Genomic DNA, 20,762 nt, shown 5'->3' with positions numbered 1-20,762 from the left:
AGAATGAGGTTTTTTTTTTGAATCTGATAAAAAAGCTCAGTGCCTAGCCCAAAGTTTCCAATGTTATTACGGGAGTCATCTTCTGTCTTGCAAAGAGATTCCTGAGTTGTCCTTTCAAATTTCCTTATCCAAACCATTTACATAACAGTCCAACACAGGACTGACTTAGTAAGTTCTGCAGTTCTCTTTATATTAGTATAATGTTGATACCTGCAATTTGATGTTTAGTACTTCGTTATTCACTTTTCCATCTGTTTTGAACAAATGCTTATATAAATCTTCTTGAGAGAATACATGCTTCTAAGTCTGCATTTTCATGAAACTTCGTTTGAATTTGTCTAATACATTAAAAGTCTCTGTGAAAGTGGTAGCAGATCTTAATTGTTTTTGATAATGCTGTTTTTGTTTCATTAGGTGGTTAGATTTTGTTTCATTAGGTGGTTAGACTTTATTTCATGGGTTACAGAATGGCTGAGGTTGGAAGGGACCTCTGGAGGTCATTTTGTTTAACCTCACCTGCTCATGCCCAGCCACCTAGGGCCAGTTGTTCTGGACCATCTTTCAGCTATCTCTAGGGATGGAGACTCTACACATTCTTTGGACAACAGGTGCTAGTGCTCCATCTCTCTTACGGCCACTGCTGGACACAGCACCTCCCTGTGTGGCCTTTCCAGTGCTGAGGAGAGGGGAAGGATCACTTTCGTCAGCCTGCAGAGAAAACCACCTAATGATCACAAGAGAGAACTAAATATTAAGAAAAGTATTGTTCTTGTTTTATCCTACATTGTTTCTTTGGGTGGAGAAATAGCTAAATAGAAAAAGAAATGTTTTATCACCTTTCTTCAGTCTCACACAGAACAATTTTGTGTATATAAATATAAATATATAAAACAATACAGAAATAAAGTAGGGCTTCCTTTTTCCAGAAGGGTGTCCTTCAGGAAATGTGCATTCTCTTTTAACACCTAGAGTATGTGTGTGCAGAAGGAAAGGGGGTACGGGGTGGGGGGGGGGAAGTGTCATTTTGTTTCTGTTAGATGTTGTAAGCACTGAAAGGAAAGCAATTTGTTTTGAACATGGATTAAAAATTCCAGTTGAATAGTCCTGGAAAGCCCAAGTTGACATTAATTGGTTAATTACTTCAAATCCAATTTGCCTTACCTTCTCTGATATGGTAATCAATTTTTAGCAAATAGAGCTAAGGCTATATAATTTTTGCAGCAGGTATTGTCTCAAAAAATGTTGCTGACTTTGTGTATGCACTAAGAATATTCATGTTCTGCCAGTTTCAGTATGAGAACTAAAAAACCATCACAATGCTGGTGACAAACTTTGTCATGAGATCTCTGTTAGCAGCCTACTGGCTATGCCTTCTCTTGCTTCACTTGTCAGAGGTTGTTTGTATATAAATGAGGGTGACCTGTGAAAGTGAAGTCAGGACAGGGATTCCCTCAAGGCTACTAATGGTATGGGTCAACGAAGAATGTTGTACATAATCCAGCAAAGCCCAAAAATCTGTTGGGAGAGCAGACTTCTGCCGTTGTGTTATTTGAGAGCAGAGTGTCAAAATATTTTACATAGGGAAGATGTTTTACAATGTAAAATGAGAAAAGAACAGAAGTTCTTGACAGGATGGTAATTTCTGACTCACTAATGACAATGTACAAAAACAAAGCGAGGATGTGACCAGCTGGAGAACTGATCTAAAAACTACTTGGGTACTTGTCATGGAGGACAAGCAGTAGTGGTCCACAGATTAAAATGCTAACTGTGTGTGAAGATAAGTCAGTCATGGAGCATGATCAGCCTCTAATTCTGGCACGGGGGCAGCTGTAAACTTCACTATCTCCAGGCACAGTGGTTTGGTGCAGTGAAACAGTCTGCACTGAAACCAGCTGCCAGGGTAAGATATCCCCATGGTTCTATCTTTGGGTATGCAAAACTGAAAGTGGTGCCATTTCCACAGTGAACTCCTTTGTCTTGGGATCATTCTGAAACAGCTACAGTGGACTTTATTAAGCAGCATTACACAGTCAGTTTTGATCAGAAGAGATCAAAAATTTCATCTGTATTGACCTTTAAAGGACAAAACCCCCCTGTTTTTGTATTCATTTTCACAATCTTATAAAAAAAAAATCCCTGTCCAAGGACATTCTATCCTGCCATGCTGAGATATGTTTGTGTCCTGGGGATGCGCTCAGATCTACAGAATTGAATCTTGTAGACACATCAATGACAGCTTAACAGATAGCATGTGCTCATTATATATTCTGTATCACAGCAATACTGATTTAATATCTTGTGTGAAGCTCCAAATACATTAAACCACATTCATTTTAAAATAACTTTTCTCTGAATTGTCGTTTCCTGAAATATTTATGTGACTTTTCAGTTGATTAGGCAAGGGCAAGCTCTGAAGGTATATCTCCTGGAAGGCACAGGCAGGTTAGCAGTTAGATGCTATATATTCTCTTCCAAACCAAGAGAGTGATTTCTCCCTTCAATTTTAACTGCAGTTACTATGGTGATTGAGCTCTTAGACATTGTGAACTGATGTAACTTCACCAGCTAAGACTGCAGGGGGAGGAAGAATTAGACTTGATTGCTGGCTTTGTTGCTTTGTGACTGAACTTTGATTTGTCAAGCATTTATCAGAGGCTTCTTCACCAATATTTAAATGATGCTGAAATTGTGTGGCTTGCGAACTTTGCTTGCAGAATGAAACAGATAAGTTCTATTCTACTTAAGCTTGGCAGAGTATCTAGAGCAGGTCCTTATGCCAGAAAAATATCTGGCCAATTAGGTTGGATCTGTAAGTGCAGGAGTGAAGCAACAGAATTTAACATCTTATGTTAATGGTCAAAAGTGCTTATTTTAAATTTGCTGACAAGGTGGATGAAGTAATGAGATAGGAAGATTCGATAGTTCATAAGTTATGTGAGCAGAAAAGACATCATGAAATTGCATATCCGTTGGGAAGTTAATTAAGGATACATCAGTAGATTTCGTAGCCTGGAGAGGGGTATGATTAAAGCATCTGTTAATAAGTGTCTGTGCATGAATGATCGGAATAAAATTGCATAAACCAGCCATGTCCACAGTGCATCATGTTTTCAGGAATATGCAGCTGGTTCTGTGTCTGTCTTGCAGGTCTGACACATGTCCATGTGTTTGGCCTGGTGTCCATTTGCTACACTAACATGTTGCACTAATACAGCAAGCATTTCTAGATGCCCTGGAGTCTGATCAAAAATAGTTTTTCCACTAGATGCTTGGGAAATTTGCAGCTTTACCCTGTTACTGGCACAGTTCTAATCTGTAAAGGTTAGGAAAATAGCACAGCATGTGCAAGGACTTACTTTGTCACTGTGTGAGCTTGTAAGATCTGCAGAGGGTCATGTCTCAAACTAGCTAGACATCTTGAGGCATGTAGCAGTTCTATTTTTATAGGTGATTTTTTTAACTTAAGCCTGAGTTTCGTTTACTGATGCATCATTCATTTCTAATAAATAAAATGAAAAGAGAGGTTATTAAAAACAACCTATTAGATACTGCATGGTAGAAGAAAAAAGTCTGTAAGTACAGGTTGGTAACAGAATACTAGTGTGCAGTAGGTAAGGTGGCTATAAGGAGATAATATCTCTGGAAGGTGATGTGCTGCTAATATGAACATTTCCTTAAAAATTATTAGCTTCTTTAAAATCAGCTTTGCTGAATTAAGAAGGTTTTCATCCAAAATATGCAAGGTTCTTTCCCATTTGTGGCAAGAGCAACACTTTGAAGATCCAAGACTAGAAATGATCTGGAAGCACAGATCTGTTCTAGAGATAAATCTTCACAATTTGAAAAAGGTTTCTGTGTGTAATCTCAGCTATCTCTGGCCACAATAACAGTGCTATTAAAATAAAACCTGTGGGAGTGTGCATTAGTGATAGAAACTAAGAACTACGACTTTTAACTGCATTCTGATAGTCTTCAATATGACCACAGTCTCTCATAATTTCAGGCATAATGATTTAAAGGAAGACCTGGAAAACCTTTAAACACTGAATTCAGAGGAAGGCTGGGTGTCCATCTACTGTGTTCCACACTCCTAGACAAACCCATTTAAATGTGTTTTCCTCAGATGACCACCATATATTTTTTTTCTGAGGCTTACTCCTTATTAGGTCATGATTTCCCATTTCTCTTTGTCACACACTGGCATATGGATTACCAGTACAGTTTCTTGAGGCAGTTAGGTTTTATCATCATGCACATTTTAATTTATATGTACATCCTGCTTTGGTTACCTACATTAGCTGGTAAATTTAGTAGGCTGATCTTTATCTAAGTTACTTACATAAGTAATCGAAAGAGAAGAATAATGCAGCACACAGCTATAGAGCACCTAAATTGGGCTCTTGCTCTAAATGGTCCTCCAGAAAAGCCTCTCTTTCCTTCAAATGAGTAGTCAAATTGTAGATCAAAGTACACTGCCACTTTAAATTAAACATTATTTAACAATAAAATACTGTTGTTTTTTGTTTTACACTCCTTCATTTGTATAGGAGCAAATAAAGGTATCAGCACTCCCCAACCCATCAACTAGTATTTTTGGCAATTTTGGAGAACCAGTATTTTATAAACTTAACCTCTTAGGGATCAATTGTGGTGTTCATGCTTATCTGTTCTGTTTTCAAATTGTAACCGTTAATCTCTGTGGTTAAGATTATGTGTAAAGGGCAAAATCAGGATGCCTTAGAGATTTTAAGAAATCTTTTGTTTTGGTTTTTTTTTTTTCTTTGAAAAGTCTCCAATGACTTTAGGCTCAGACTTAGCATGAAAGTAGAATCAGGTGGAACATGTTCCAGAAAATTGCTACTAAAGAATACCATGTAAATAGAATTGTTCTTTTCCAATCATTAAGTCTAATTAAATTTGAAAAGAGGTGAATTTGGCTTCTCAGGGTAAATGATGTTATTCTACTAGTTATTAGCTTAAATTATATTGCCGTACATGACTCTCGCTGCAAACAAAAGTATTAATTTCATTTTTTTTACTAACTTTGCATAAAATTACTGAAGAGTGTAATGCTGTGTTAAGGACCCCTTTCTGATATCCACTGATGTAGATGATTCTAGTTTTGCTGTCATTTCCTTTAATATGGAGTACCACCCAGAGAAGATTGTAATTGCTTTTAGAGTCTGTTGGCTCTGATTTTGCAGTCTGCTGGAATGTGTAAGGACTGTATATCCTAATAGCTACTCCATCCACTTTCCTTCTTGCTGTCAGTGACATGCCCACCCTCTTAGCACTATTTAGTTATCACTAAACAGTCGGCACTATTTGCTGTTGTGTTACAGACCTTGCAAACAGCTTTGGTCAAAAAAAGGATTCAAGACTCTCACAGGTTCATTTCAGGGGAAGGGACCACCCTGTTTTCTGGCAAGTACCAGTAAAAGCAAGCAGCGTGACCTGAGCCTTGATCCCTCATTTCAGGATTTGCATTTCACTCAGGCTTAATAAATTGTATTTGGGTAAACTTCAGTACATTGGTCTTTCAGAGAGCCAACTGTGGCTAAGCAGAGGCATAATTATTCACCTGGAATTAAAAAGACTATGAAATCAGAAATTCTTATTAGAATGCAGTTTTTTAAAGATCTGAATATCATTCTTGAATTTATCTTTCCCCTCTAAATACATTCCTGTTTCCATAGTAGCATTCCAGTTACTAATGATTAGCAGAGTTTTCAGTTTTTCATTTTTTCTTCATTTTTCTAGGTTATTCAACAGAGAAATGAGGAGTGTGACCACATTCAATTTTTAATTGAAGAGAAAGAGTCTAAAGAAGAAGACTACTATGAGGACCTTGACAGATTTGAAGAAAATGGTACCCAAGAGTCTCGCATCAGTCCCTATACTTTTTGCAAGGCATTTCCTTTCCACATCATATTTGACAGAGATCTGGTGGTCACACAATGTGGCAATGCTATATACAGAGTCCTTCCACAGGTTAGATGATTCTTATACATGGATAGTCATAGAAAATTCATAGTGATAGATGTTTCACAGGTTAGTTATAAAGATGTATAAAGTAGATTTAGGATCCTCTGTCTAAGCAACATTCCAGTGTAAGTGTATAATATTTACTAAATTGTGCTTCTCTTGTTAGAAAAAGGACTTGAAAATAGCTGAATTCTACAACAGCTTTGTTCCTTATGGTCATGTCCATATGCAGTAAGAGAATAATTTATAAACCTTGTGATTCAATGGAGAACAGGATAAAGTATATATTCTCTTCCATTTAGTATTGTCATCTAAGAAACCGGAATTTAATTGCTCTATGTATATTTTTATTATAAAGTATAACAGTCTGGGTTTTTTTCTTTTTTTCTGTTTTTTAATATTCTAGCTGCAGCCAGGAAATTGCAGTCTGTTGTCAGTTTTCTCCTTGGTCCGTCCTCATATTGATATCAGCTTCCACGGGATCCTGTCCCATATCAATACAGTCTTCGTACTGAGGACTAAGGTAACTAGAGAATATTTTCCCAGCTTTTCTTTAAGGAAGTGTGCTTTGGAGAGATAAGAAGTGCAGAAAGCTCAGAAGTCTTCAGAGAAAATTCTCTGTAGTATGCTCAGACCTTTTTGAGTCATGAGCCAAGAGAGAGTCAGAGGTCTGAATTTGTGAGTTGTTGTGAAGCAGAATGTTTTATAGGAATGGTGAAGTAAATGTACTTCATGTCAGATGCTTTCTCTGCAAGGGACCAGTTTAGTTTATGGTGTTGTATCGAAGCAAATGTAGAAAGGTAATTGCATTTACTTTTGCTTATTAGAATGTGGGAGAAAAATATGAAATGTGTTCTTGCTTGGGCCCATATGTTCATACAAAGGTCTGTGTCCTGTTCTCTAAAGAGGGCAGGAGACAAGGTGGGTGATATGAACAGATGCAGTGTGTAGAGTAACACCTACTACATCAAGGAGCCTGTTCATTTAAAAAAAAACTGTACCTGAGAGAAACCAGGGTGATTTCTTAGAGGTGGTCCCAAGCACAGATAGAACTTCACAGAATAGGCAATAGTATTGTCAAAACTATCATTAAAAAATTACGTGGAAGGAAACAAGGAGTTGCGAACATGAATGTAGAGAAAGATACCATGCTTTGTGTCTTCAAGGTAGCAAATCATAGTATTAAAGTACAGGTAATGCATGGCATTCAAATGAGAAATTAATCAGGGTTTAATGTAGGCTGTAAGTCTATTCCAAATATTTTAACTGCCTTCATAGTGAGTGCACTTACATACTGGGCCTGGTGCATAACACACCATTGCCCTTACACAGTTTTGGCTTTTCATCACCAGGAGGGGCTGTTGGATGTGGAAAAGTTGGAGTGTGAAGATGAACTGACTGGCACAGAAATCAGCTGCTTACGCCTGAAAGGGCAAATGATCTACTTGCCTGAAGCAGACAGCATTCTCTTTCTTTGTTCACCAAGGTACTTTAAAGCTAGAGAGTTCTATAATACTGATATTCATTTTACAATTACTAATTTTAAGAACACTTATGACAGTAGTACTACAGAGACTAATTGGTTCAAGTATTGATTTAATTGGTTTTGATGTGTTTATGCTAAAAGAGGTAGGAGCATTAAACATTGTAATTTGACTTGTTATTAAATACTCAATGTCAATATTGGCTGCTCTGGCCCAGTTTGTACAAATGGTTATTCCTCATATTCAGTGTTTTTAATTGCAAGTTTTATCCTTTGTTTTTAACTCAGAGAATGCTAAGAAATGTGACAATGATTGGGTTTTCTATGTGGATTCATGGATTTTTGCAGTAGTTTTAATGTAATAGATTGGTGATAAAGAAGTGGTTGGAATGGAGGATTGAATGGAAAGATTCTTTACATAATCTCACTTTGTGTGCTGAAGTACATACATTTGATATGTTCATGAACTATTCGTGAGAATTCTGTATTTAAATGCAGAAGTCAAGAGCTGTGGGTTAAAATTAATGATTACAAAGTGTTTCGTAGAAGGGATATGTTGCACAGCTCATCACAAGTTCAGAAGCTTCATCTCTCTACTGTTACTCAGCAGACTCTGCTGTTTATTTGAGTTTTAAACGCTCCTTTGGGAAGTTTAATTTTACCTGTATTATTGTATATTTCTCTGCTTTGCAGTGTGATGAACTTGGATGATTTAACCAGAAGAGGTTTATATCTGAGTGATATTCCATTGCATGATGCTACTCGTGATCTGGTTCTTTTGGGAGAGCAGTTCCGAGAGGAATATAAACTGACCCAGGAGCTTGAGATCCTCACTGACAGGCTGCAGCACACACTGCGTGCACTGGAAGATGAAAAGAAAAAGACAGACACGTAAGAACAAAATTCAGCTGAAACACTCAAGGCAATATATTATTTATAGCTACCTTCTTTAAAGAATAACAGAATCTTGTAAGGAATCAAGACTGGTAATTTTGGAGTCGAGAAAGAACATTTAATAGGGTATTTCTTTATTTAGATTGTCAAATGTCATCCACAGTCTAGGCCATTATATGCCTAGATGTTTTGATGGCTCCCTCCCTGACAAGAAAAGTTATAAAAAATGAGCTGACAATTCGTTTTTATTTGTAAATTACCTAAAATTTTGGAAACTTACACGCAGTCACTGTAGTGAAGGTGAATTTGATGAATACCCAAGTGCTGGGTATTGGTTATTACTATGTCACTATTTGACAGAGTTCAGTAAACCAACTTCTGTATTTCTGGCACAAGATAATAGAACATAGAAACATATCTTATAAACCTTGAAAACAGTTTGTGTAAAGCTGAAATTTTGCTATAGCCTAATGCTATGAATTTAATTTAATAGTTACTTGTAGAAATGAATTTGGGTTTATCTAGATACAAGTGCATAAAAATAACACATAACAGTAGGTGTGCATTGGGCCTCAAATCCAGTTCTACAGATAACTATATAAAGTCAAATTCAAATGTCATTAGTCTATGGCATTTCAGCTCAGTGACTGGCAAATTAAACAAAGCTTATGTGATGATTGATTCGTATTTATATAACGTAGTCCCATCTCTGTATTAATTCTATTGACACATATGTTTTTTCTGTAATGGAGTAATGGAAATTATTTTAAGAATACTTGAAAGGGATGGACAGGAGAACCAGAGAAAACAAAGCCTAAGAAGTATTTTTTCTCTTCATTCCTGTTGGCTTGCTTTATAAAGGCATTTTGTCTTCAGGAATTCTAGCCTTCATGGCAGCTGCTGGAACAGATAGTGTCAGTTACTGCATGATGTGCCAAAAGTATTCACTAATTATAACTCAAGAAGTGAACTTGCCAAAATGCAGCTAATGAGGGTTTGTGCAGGAGGCTGTATACAAAATGATGTTTGAGATTTGTGAAACAGTCAGAAATCTTCAGCTTGTCCACTTAGCTGTGTCAGGAGGGAAATGGACCTTTAGATAGCAGCTGAAGGAATACACATGTGAATAGGGTGAATTTCTGTGTGTGTTATTGGATTTTATTTGCATAATTTATAATATGAACAAATGTTACTATATCATATAGACTATTAATTTTAAAAAGACACTCTAAACCCTAAAAGCAGCATGCTCAACAGAGAGGAAGCATTTAGAAGTGCATGAGTTGATCAGAGATGGAAAACTCTTTGATCTCTTCATCGTCTTTTTTGCAGTTTTTATGGTTCTGTGAGCAAAACCATATTAGACGAGCCAAGGATGTGGCAGAAAGAAGTAAAAATGATCCAAGACACTATTAACAAATGATATCAGAAGAATTAGTAATACATGTCTCATTTTGTTGATAATTTTCAGGTGTTTGAAATGGTATGCTGATGTAGATCACTTCCTGTTTTCTGAATAACATATTCTTCAGTAAACACCTTTTCTATTGCTTGTTGATGGTGGGAGTATGTTATAAACCCTGTGGGGGGTAGGAAGTTAATATATGAAGAGTGCTGCTGAAAACATCTTTCTCCACATTCTCTCTGTTTTGCTTTTGCCTTTCTTTCCTTCCCTGTGTAGGTTACTGTACTCTGTTCTGCCGCCATCAGTGGCAAATGAGCTGCGACACAAGCGTCCTGTTCCAGCCAAGCGCTATGACAACGTCACCATTCTATTCAGTGGCATTGTGGGATTCAATGCCTTCTGTAGTAAACATGCCTCTGGAGAGGGAGCCATGAAAATTGTCAATCTTTTAAATGATCTTTACACAAGATTTGATATTCTGACTGATTCACGACGGAATCCATTTGTTTATAAGGTAAGCATAAGATTTTTTATTCTGTTACTTTTTCATAATTTACTATGGTGTCAGTCCTTTCCACTCTTTTCTTGGACTTGAGGCTTTTTAAAAAAAACTTATGTTCTCAGTCTCAACCGTGTTACCTGATATTAGATTGCTACAGAAGAGTATGTTGGTTATCTCTAAATGTCTGAAGGAACATAAAGTGCTAAGTTCTCATCACGATTTCTGCAGCCACCCATTAGGTGGACATACAGATGTACTTCCACATTTAGCATATGTGAACTTAGACAAGCCATTTGTGATTCTTCTGATTTACGCTTAAAGTTTTTCAGTTCTATTCTGGGTCTTCTAGTTGTAAATTATAACTTATTATTCAGTTACTCAATGTGAATTTCATTCCCTCATTAGGAGTGAGGTGTAGTTGCAAATGTGGCTGGTAGCAGGAAGGTACAGAGATAGATATGCATCCCGTATGTACATGTGTGTGATTGTGTGTTTATAACCATGGAAGCTCATTCCTAGGTTTTGCTTAAACTGAATTTTATGCCCTGTACCACGTGAATCAAGGGTGTGAGTCAGAACAAAAGTAGTGTTCAGTTTTGTTCAGAAGACACCAGAAGAGAGACTCAGGTTTACACTATCACAGTGTCATAGTAAGTTGTTACACTGTGGGTTTACAATAAATTCTCTTCAATAACAAGCAGAGATGACAGTAACTAGGGCGATTTGAAAGAAAGGGAGAGGGAACTATTTTAAAGGAGAAGCTGTCTTGAAGGAAGCACTACATCAGTTCTAGTACTCTAAAAGCCATAATAATGAAGTAATTGAAAAATATCTGTCTTGATAGGTGGAAACAGTTGGGGACAAGTATATGACAGTGAGTGGTCTACCAGAGCCTTGCATGCATCATGCACGATCTATCTGCCACCTGGCTCTGGATATGATGGAAATAGCAGGCCAAGTTCAAGTAGATGGTGAGCCTGTACAGGTTAGTAAATGTGGGCTTGAATGAAAAATTCGTTCTTTGATAGGATGATAATGTTTTGAAATAAGATAATACTCTTGTCCCAGTCCATGCAAGCTTTGTTTTTGTTAGATTTTGAGACTGATATATACAAATAATGTGAGAAGTCACATGTAGCTGTGACGTGTAGTTCCCAGACCTTAAAATGCTTATTGTGCTTTAAAAGGTAAAGGACTAATTTAGGTCCACATCATTTATGTCTGTTTTCTGATCATTTCAATATAATAAATGAATTCCTATTGTGCCTCAGGTACAATCTGTTGAATCTACTTCAACTCTGGAAGCAGAACAATATTATTCCCTCCCTGATATTTTTGATCATGCCTCAGATCCTCATGGCAGAATGAGAAATTATTGCATTAAAAAGAGGATTACAATTCCATAGATGGTTACAGCAATGATTACTGATACAGTGGATATTAGTGGAATTTCACTCATTGTGGGACTTTCTGGAAATGCTGTAGCACTGATGCAGAATTGGGCAAGCAGCATTGATTGTCCTCATCAGAAGGCTGTGAGCAGAAAATGATTAATGAATGCAATGTATATTTCTATTTACATGAATGCTGCTGTTCTGTCACCTAGCTTAGAGCTGTGTACTTCACTTTATCAGGGAGCAAAGCAGTGAGAAGGTTTGATTTGGGGCTTTACAGTAACTCTAAAGTGCTACAAGAATGAGCTTCTCCAAACCTCTGTCCTATCTCTTGACCCACTGAATACAAAATACCATGATTTTTCCTTTGAGAAACATCTTTTTTCTTGACCTATGCCATCCTTTTCTGCACCTTCTGAGCATTCATTAAACACAGACCTGCAGAGTATGTCTCTCTGCCCACCTCTTTTTTTATTTTCATGGTATATCATAACAGCAGGGTGCATGCTGGAAAATTGCAGATTTTGATTGTTCATGTGGAAGGCAGAGGCATGACACTGTACTAAAGTTAAAAAACAAAAGAGTGGCAAAACCCACAAAATCCAAGGCTTTGAAGAAGCAGGAGTAGCACTTTGGAAAAATAAACTCTAGTAGATATAAGTGGCACGTTGCTTGTATTTAGTCAGAAGCATCAGATTAGTTATGTTAATTTCGAATATTCAAACTTATTTTTTTTCTCCAAAGATAACCATAGGAATCCATACTGGTGAGGTAGTCACAGGTGTCATAGGTCAAAGGATGCCACGGTACTGTCTCTTTGGAAATACTGTCAATCTAACAAGCAGAACAGAAACTACTGGAGAAAAGGGGAAGATTAATGTCTCTGAATATACTTACAGGTGAGTGATGTATTATTTTGATTGGTGTTGACATCTTAAAATAAATCACTTTGTCAGCATACCATAAAAGTTTTTTTGGAGTGGAAAGTGACAGTCCTTCTGCGTTATTTAAGTATGTGAGTTCTCATGAAACTGTATTATGAAACACAGTTATTGGTCTGCAAATATAATAATGATAGATTTGAATCTTTTTATAGTTTGCTCACGTACATCTAGCATGTTTAGTATTTTACACAGTGTGTGGTGTGTATGCAAAGTGCATTCATTTGCATGTTTTCTCTTTCAATTTCAGGTGTCTTATGACACCAGAAAATTCAGATCCTCAGTTCCACCTGGAGTACAGAGGTCCAGTTTCTATGAAGGGCAAAAAAGAGCCAATGCAGGTTTGGTTTTTGTCCAGAAAGAGTACAGAGACAGAGGTATGAGTAACCAGAGTGTAATTTTGGGTTTTTTTCAAACATAAACATTAAAAATTTAATCTAAACCACGGAGATCCATTTACATTTGCAAAACTTAATGTTCCATAGAAAAGAAATGAAGAGTTTTGTGCAACACTCTTTCATTAACACATTTATTATCTTGACAGTACTTGAAAATCCTTGTTTATTTGTCTTTGCAGTTTGTGCAGTTCCTGCAAGAATACTTTTGATTTCAAAAAGTCCTTGAGGGAGTGCCAAGTGTTTAAATATTTATATCTCCCTCTTACAGATTTCTGCACTGTACTAGATTTTGCAGTATAATTTCTGTTTAGCTGACATGTCTGGTTATCAGCACTTCAGAATTTGCCATTTTCTTTCTTGCAATAAGTGAAAAAATGTGCCTTCAAATATTTAGGCAACAGTCAAGCATCTATTTGCAAGCAGGTTAACACCTGATGTGTATGGTGGTCTCTTAACCCCAGATGGCACTTGCTTGTTCACAGACTGTTGCATGGCAGAGGTACGCCTTTGGAAATATACAGGGTGAAAACTACTTCTTATAAACGACATATCAGCCTAAGTCCTCTTCTCAAAATGAGGTAGGGTAAAGCTCTTCAAGCACTGAGGGACCTTTAAGTTTATGCCTCAGTTTCAGAATTCTGGGCATGTATTATCCAGAATTTCAGTAAAAGCCAATTAACAATAGACTCAAAGTGTGCTACAAACTTAGACAATGAGGTCACAGTATGGCAGCTGCTTTGCCATAGCTAGGCAGGTGCATATAGTCCATCTGTTGTCAACAGGAAGAAAAAAAGGATGAAAGTAATTTACATAGCTTGAATTTTGCCCTGAAGTAATACAAAAAGAATGAGTTTTCAACGAATGTATTTAATTTTAAAAACACACTTGACTAAAATAATGGAAGTCATCGGTTACCTTGGCTGAAAAAATTCTTGTAAGTCAAAGGAAATTAATTATGTGTCTGAATGCTCATGTACTTCTGAAAACGTAACTTAGGCTGTTAAACTGTTTCAGCTTTTAAGGAGATCTAATCCAGATTTATTACCACTGGTACCCAAGTATTTGAATACTGGCTTTTTAATGGTAACTCCAAATATTAACCCCCTGTACTTTAACTCTGCATTTTAATTCTGTATTTTAATATATATTACTTAAAATTATATTCTGGGTGCCGCTTTTGAGAATACTTTTCTATTCTTATTCTACAGTAAGATAACTATAATTTCACATGGCTTCCATTATTTCAAATCTATTGTTGTATTTTATTTAAAATATTTTTAATTAAACACCTTTCACTTTTTTTCTGCATTATAAATGTCCTATCATTTGTAGCAAGGCACATTATAATTTTAAATGTAAATTTCAGAGAGGTACTGAGTCAGGTGGGTATTTTCCTTGTTTCAGCCTAACACATGTTTAATATGAATATATGGTTCAAGTAGTTTAAGACTTTAAATATTGTAATTGCTTTTCAGAGATCTTGTACAACAGCTGGTTATGTTAATCCTCACAGCAGTCCTGAGAGACACTTGCTGATACAATTATCCAGCAATTGAGCTTTGTAGAGGGAGACATGGGGGCAGGAATAAACCTGACTGAGAAATACTGTGAGCCTGATTTTCAGGAGCACTTAAGACTAACAGTTTCAGCACACTCAAAAACAGTCTAACTGATTTTGTTAGTTTTTGTTAATTCTGAAATTCAGATATAGATGTAATTCTTAGAGACCGAAGGACTTCTCCCGAGACAGGTATCTCTTCTAAATTGTCCTAAGTTTGGGAGCATAAAAAAATACACTGATGTGATGTGAACTGATAATCATTTTGTCAGAGGTGATCTTGAAAAGTGAAAGAATATATTCCTCTAACCTTTCAATTCTTTTTCACTCCCTGCACAATTTCATCTCTCCATACACAAAAAATGCACAAAGTTTTACTCCTTTAAGATTTTCTGAACTGTTCTCAGTTTCTACTGTGAAGGTACTCTTCATGTTTTTTTCTGGCACTTTGTAGGCTGTGCATAATAGTTTTATTTCAAAAGCAGAAATCAGATAACCAACTTCTTTATGTTTGATCACTTTAAAATAATCACTTTGCTTTATGAACACATGTAGTATTGGTTTTCTTTCCAGAAGCTTTTCAGAATGCTAATGTATTATTGCGTGCAGTGCCATTTATTTCAGGGGGACTGTACATAACAGTAAATAAGGGCATGTTAACATATATTCAGAAACCATATGGTAAACTTCCTGAAAGGTCACTCCAGAATATTGCAAAAAGTGGCATATAGAAGTAAGCATAAAAATATTTCTTAAATCATCCTGAAGATACTTCTACTCATTATGCTTTTACTGTGAAGTTTTCTACCTCCAATATCTTCAATCTAGGATTGATGCATATTAGTGATGTATTTTTCTTTTTGTTATATCTATTAGAGAGCTATTAGCTCAGCATTTGCAAATCTATCAGCATGATATTTTACTCTGAAGATCAGTAATAAGGACATTGTGAGGATAAAGGACAATGTATTTGCAGATGCCATAAGAGATGTGAAATCAAGGCTTAAAATACATTTTTGCTCTACTAGGCTGGTAGAAAATGATAGGGCTGAAGCAGCTCAGCATGCCTCAAACTTGATTTCTGGGTTGATGTCTCTGATATCAGTCCCCATGAGCAGCAGTTCTGAGAAAGACCTAATTTACAAGAATAAATGTTGGTTTGGAGTACTGCTCCTTCACCTTTTTTCTCTGATCTCTTCCATGATACCAGTACAGCAATAAGCAGAATTGCGTCAGAAACACGCATAGAACAAAGCAACTGTAACCAATTATTCATTTTGCATCTGCTTGTTTGCATGTTATAAGATTAATTATTACTGTTTTCATTATTTTAACAGAGGTTCAGCTGAAGTTTCTCTCTCGAGAAACAGATTTGTTGTAATAAATAAATCTTGCCGAGAGCCTCAGATGGATGACTGCAATTTTACTCCCTCTCCAGTTTTTAATATCTTTCTCTCCTGCCCTGTTCCCACATTACTGGTGGGAACAAATTGAAATATCTCAGGCAGAGCTGGTAGTTCACCAGGGCATGTAGGAATTGTTTCATTCCTACATACAACACATAGGAGAGAAAAACATGCACTACCTATGCTTTTTGGTTTTTTAGTTTTTATTATTTACTGATACTGGTTGCAACTTGTAAAATGTATTTTGTCATTGCATTAACCCACCATGTTGTTGCTTCAAAGAAAATTCCTTACTTCTGAAATTCTGCTTGCATGCTCTCAAGGAAACAAAGCAAGATGCTTTCTGAGCTGAGGGAAGAGGAAGAGGATGCTGAATAGGGTGCAATACTGTCTTCAAATAGGTGCCAGGCAGTAAGGTTATGTTATGGATGTTCTTTCACGTTGTATCTCCCATTCCCATGTGCAATAACATTGTCTTTTGCCCTACTCCTGAAGTCATACTTACCATTTTTCTCCTGGCTTGCTTGCTAATTTTTTGTCCTTATTGTTTGGTACTGTTGTATCTCTGCTATAAGCATGTATTTCAAGCTTCCCTTTTTTTTGATATGCATTTTTGCATGTCAGTCATGTGACCATTCCTACCACCAGATAATATTGAATGAAACTGTCGTATGCACGCCACAACTAACCACTTCAATCTGATGCTTCACATCTTCATCTTCATCTCTGAAGTACTGTGGTTATGTGAATTGATGACATTTCTGGAAAGATAGGTATTTCAGTTGATAGGCAGAACAGTGAACCTAAGGAACTATATTAAAAAAAAAAAAAAAAAAACAAACAAAACACCTAAAGCAGCATTACGAAAATTATTGCACAAATGGTATCAGATTTAGTTCTGCTATTACCATGCTTCTCATTCATTTTGTGAATAACACTTGATGCTCTGTAAATTCCTGGTTAGAAAAAGGTTTGTTATTTGATATCATCCTGCATTTTCCCCTTTGTGGACACTGTAAACATCTGTATTGGAAGGGGGCAGCTGTTTTTCTGATACTGCCATTTGAAGCATGTGCCAATGTACTTCTACTGAAATGCTGTTAACTTGCAATGTGTTTCTCACTGATTTATATAAACTAAATTAAATTGTCATATGAGTAATAGATTGCTGGACAATTTTAGACCACTCATAGTGCATTGATTCTCATCTGATGTAGCCCCTGGAGTTGGAAGGCATGCTGCTGAGACATGGTTGCCTTTAAGTTTGGTCTCCCTAATTACAGAAATGATCTTATTTTATTCCTTGAGAGGACCTGGTAATATTCTAGGCATCATGACATAATTAAAGGATGTAAAGCTTGGAAAGGGACATAGAGTGTTTCATCAGCTGATACAGTTAGTAAAAGTGGACAAGTTTTCAGATGCATAGAACTTCCATAACTTTAATATATAGTGCATTTTAATGTGAATAGTATCTGTTCTTATCTGACTGATCATTTCTGAATATTTGCATTATATAATAGAATAGTGCAATTACTTTGTGTATAAAAAATGTCTATATCTAGTGTACCTTATTAGCACAGAATATATATGTATAAATGTTTCATGTTAATGTGCAAAAGAAATTGCAATAAATTATTTTTTCCACTGACTTCTAGAAATCTTGTGATTTTTTTTGGTAGAAAACTTTATTTCATTGTTTGATACAAAGCACGTATTTTCTCCATTAAATAATTTGCAGTTCAAATTTAAATAAATTGTTGAGTCATTGTTCTAATGTTTGCAAACGTCCGAGTATCTCACACATTCAGGTTAATGGATCACATCCTCAAATTAAAGTAGTGCTCAAAATGAACAAATGAATTGAGGTTAATGCTTCAAAAATAGTGATGAGGTGACAAAAATGCATAAAACCTTCCTTTGAAACTCCTGGGCAATATTTAACAATCAAAATTTATAAGCTGTACACTTCGAGCAGGATGTGCATTAGCAACCAGAGCTTTAGGAACGGGAAACGAAGAGAGGAAACTGTATACTTTCCTCCCCATCATCTCACTGCCACACAGCAACACATCCCAACACATCATCAGTGGTTGCCCTCTCTCAGGTGCACAGCAGCAGTTTGGATTGATCAAGTTGCTCAAGCTTACAAAAACTTTATGGTGACTCTGAAAGACATGGAATTTGTGACAGCAGTGGTTGTGTATTGATATAATTCATATCCAAATGGTGAAACTGAAGTTGTGTATCACACTTCAAGCTGATGGAAGATGGCGTGCTAGAAAACTTAATGCTCTGGGTTTATATTGTACCTTCTTAATAATTTCAAAATATTAAAGCTCCCATTAAGCTACTTTGTAACATAACAGTTTCTTAAAGCATAGAATAATAGCTCATATTGTGTTCATGTATGAGCTTTTTATCTCAGTACAATTCAGGCACTTAACCACTTCTTTTACTAAAACTGGTCTTCACTTAAATGCTGCATTCAACTACTAAATTTATAGTTTGGTTAAATATTACTCTCAGCTAACAGTTAAACACTTCAGTAGGTATTTAGTTCTTTTATGTGTGTTCTGCTGCCTCTTGTATTTAACTGTAGTGATTTGCTTTTTCAATAGAAGCTCTCTAGCTGAAACATGAGGCAGAGTAATTATCAAAGTCTGTTTCAAAGGTCTTTATAAATGGATGTATTTTATTCTTACATTTTTTGTAAAAAAAAATGGAACAAGGAGAAGAAATGAGAGATCAGCCATGAAACTGCAAATTAAGGAACGCTTAGTTGTTTGCAATCTTCTGGATCTTAGGCATTCGTTTGAATTCAGACAAGCGAGGGAAATTGATTTTTGGTGGTGGTTGTGCTTTGGCTGTGTAGGGGACTCTGACTCTTGCTGTCTTAAAGTGGGCACTGCAGTTGGCTTCCAAACTGCTGGTTCAGTCCTTGATAGGAACAACCTCTGGGAACATAACTTCATGTCTGATATATATATATATATATATAATTTCTTTTTTTTAACAGAATGATAAACAAGGGATGAGATGCTCATTTGGATATCTGCTTACAGGATTATCACAAAAATGTCTTCACTGAAAGGGTAGTCAGGTGCAGGAACAGGCTGCCCAGGGGCATGGTGGAGTCACGATCCCTGGAAGTGTTCGGAAGGCACATAGATGCAACATTTGGGAATGTGGTTTAGCAGTGAACACAGCAGTGCTAAGTTAACAGTTGGATTCGATGGTCTTAAGAGTTGTTTTGCAAACTGTGGTTCTCTGTAAAGGACATCATCCAGGAGGGACACATTAGGACAAACCCAGTAAGGAGATTTTTCTTTTTTATGACTTGTTTGCAGTGTTTAAGGTGTTAGTACAAATCATATCTGATTGGTTCCAAGCTCACTTTTGAAAGACAATCACATGCACAAGAAGGAAATAGGAAGGGATGTGCTAGCATCTGATACGAATAAAAACTGGGTGGTGCTGGAGGCCCCAGAACCTTTGCTTTGAACAAACCTCTAGTAAAATCTAAAGCTAATAAATGATTATGCTGCAGGCATTTGTGCACTACAGCATACACTCCTGTACTATGAAATATTGACGGCCATGTCAGTAACACCTGTCTCTGTGGAGCCAAAGCAAGGCCTGAGGCAAAGCATCTGTATCCTAAAATGTGTTTTTCATTCACCATGTAGATAGTCAACACTTTACTGTATTGTCGCAAACTGTAAAATGTTTATTCCATGCATTTCTAGAGTCATCAAATATTAAAAAAAGAAAAAGAGAAAAAAGTTGGCTCATTGGGTTCTAGGACTCCGAGAACTTGAAGAGAATTTAGTATTCATGTCCTCCAGGCAGTCAGCATACTGGTACAAATGGGAGCTTTTGGGCACTTGTAAATTGATTCTGCCAGTCACTGTGTTGGCTTATCATCTCCAAGTAAAGGGAAGTTACTGGACTTAAAGTCCTGTTTTAGTCCAGAAAGATCCTTTATTTCCTGGGAGAGTCTGAAACAACCTGACCATGAGGGAGGGAGCAAACAATAAGCCAGCAAATAAAGCTGTGCTAATGTAACTGTAAAAAAAAAAAAAAAAAAAAAAAAAAAAGGAAAGAGGGTTCCATTCCCCAGTCTATAGGGGAACACACTGGGGTTTTTCTACTGTTTTTTAGATGTTTGTCTGACTTTGGGTGACAGTTTGGAAAAACTGCGACAACACATGCTGTCTCCACCAATTTATTCTTTGTTATTAACAGGGAAAGGCTAATGTTCACTTTCATCATAATCAACGGGTCTTTTTGCCAATATAAGTGTTTTAGAGATAATGACAACACTGGAATGTGAAAACAATATTATTATTCTGGGATGAAGATGTGTTATAAAGGTTTTGTTCCAGACTATTTCCCATATTCAGCAGTTAGATTGGCATTGTCTTTGTTACTGTTTTTTTCCAGAGATGATTATGCACCTAGTACAGATTCAACGCCACAGGACAACTGTGCTTTCAAGGGCAGCGATTTTGTGTGCTGAGGATCTATCTGTTTATATGCTAGACACTCTGGCAGGAAACCTGTATGCCTTTTTATATTGCAGGTTCTCAGGGTCATTTAGCCTTTCAAAACAGATTTTACGCTTTGGTAAATGTAGTATCCTGTCTAGTGCTCAAACAACTGACTTGTGATTAAAATGACAGAACTTTGCTGAGTCCCAAAGAAAGGCTGAAAATGTTCACAGTTCCTAGCTGGTGTTAATCATGATCCTGAACTGGAGACCAATTAAGCCAATAGTCCTTGAGCCTTTA

The 20,762-nt window shown here is 36.5% G+C and overlaps 1 protein-coding gene across 1 annotated transcript in view; it reads left to right on the top strand.

Moving 5' to 3' along the window:
- GUCY1B1 (guanylate cyclase 1 soluble subunit beta 1) overlaps positions 1 to 17,620 on the top strand; it is a 41,860-nt gene extending 24,240 nt beyond the window's left edge. The window contains exons 6-14 of the mRNA XM_066186084.1: positions 5,764 to 5,994; positions 6,395 to 6,511; positions 7,341 to 7,474; positions 8,165 to 8,362; positions 10,047 to 10,284; positions 11,117 to 11,257; positions 12,411 to 12,565; positions 12,858 to 12,984; positions 16,293 to 17,620. Coding sequence (XP_066042181.1) covers positions 5,764 to 5,994; positions 6,395 to 6,511; positions 7,341 to 7,474; positions 8,165 to 8,362; positions 10,047 to 10,284; positions 11,117 to 11,257; positions 12,411 to 12,565; positions 12,858 to 12,984; positions 16,293 to 16,316 — 1,365 coding nt within the window. The 3' untranslated portion in view covers positions 16,317 to 17,620. The remainder of the gene's footprint in view (positions 1 to 5,763; positions 5,995 to 6,394; positions 6,512 to 7,340; positions 7,475 to 8,164; positions 8,363 to 10,046; positions 10,285 to 11,116; positions 11,258 to 12,410; positions 12,566 to 12,857; positions 12,985 to 16,292) is intronic.
- The last annotated feature ends 3,142 nt before the right edge of the window (positions 17,621 to 20,762 follow it).

The sequence above is a fragment of the Chamaea fasciata genome, unplaced genomic scaffold (genome assembly GCF_029207755.1).
Source record: "Chamaea fasciata isolate MVZ Bird 193981 ecotype frontalis unplaced genomic scaffold, bChaFas1.0.hap1 SCAF_6, whole genome shotgun sequence".
NCBI classification, from domain to species: domain Eukaryota; kingdom Metazoa; phylum Chordata; class Aves; order Passeriformes; family Sylviidae; genus Chamaea; species Chamaea fasciata.
This window is presented reverse-complemented; position numbering and strand designations above follow the sequence as displayed.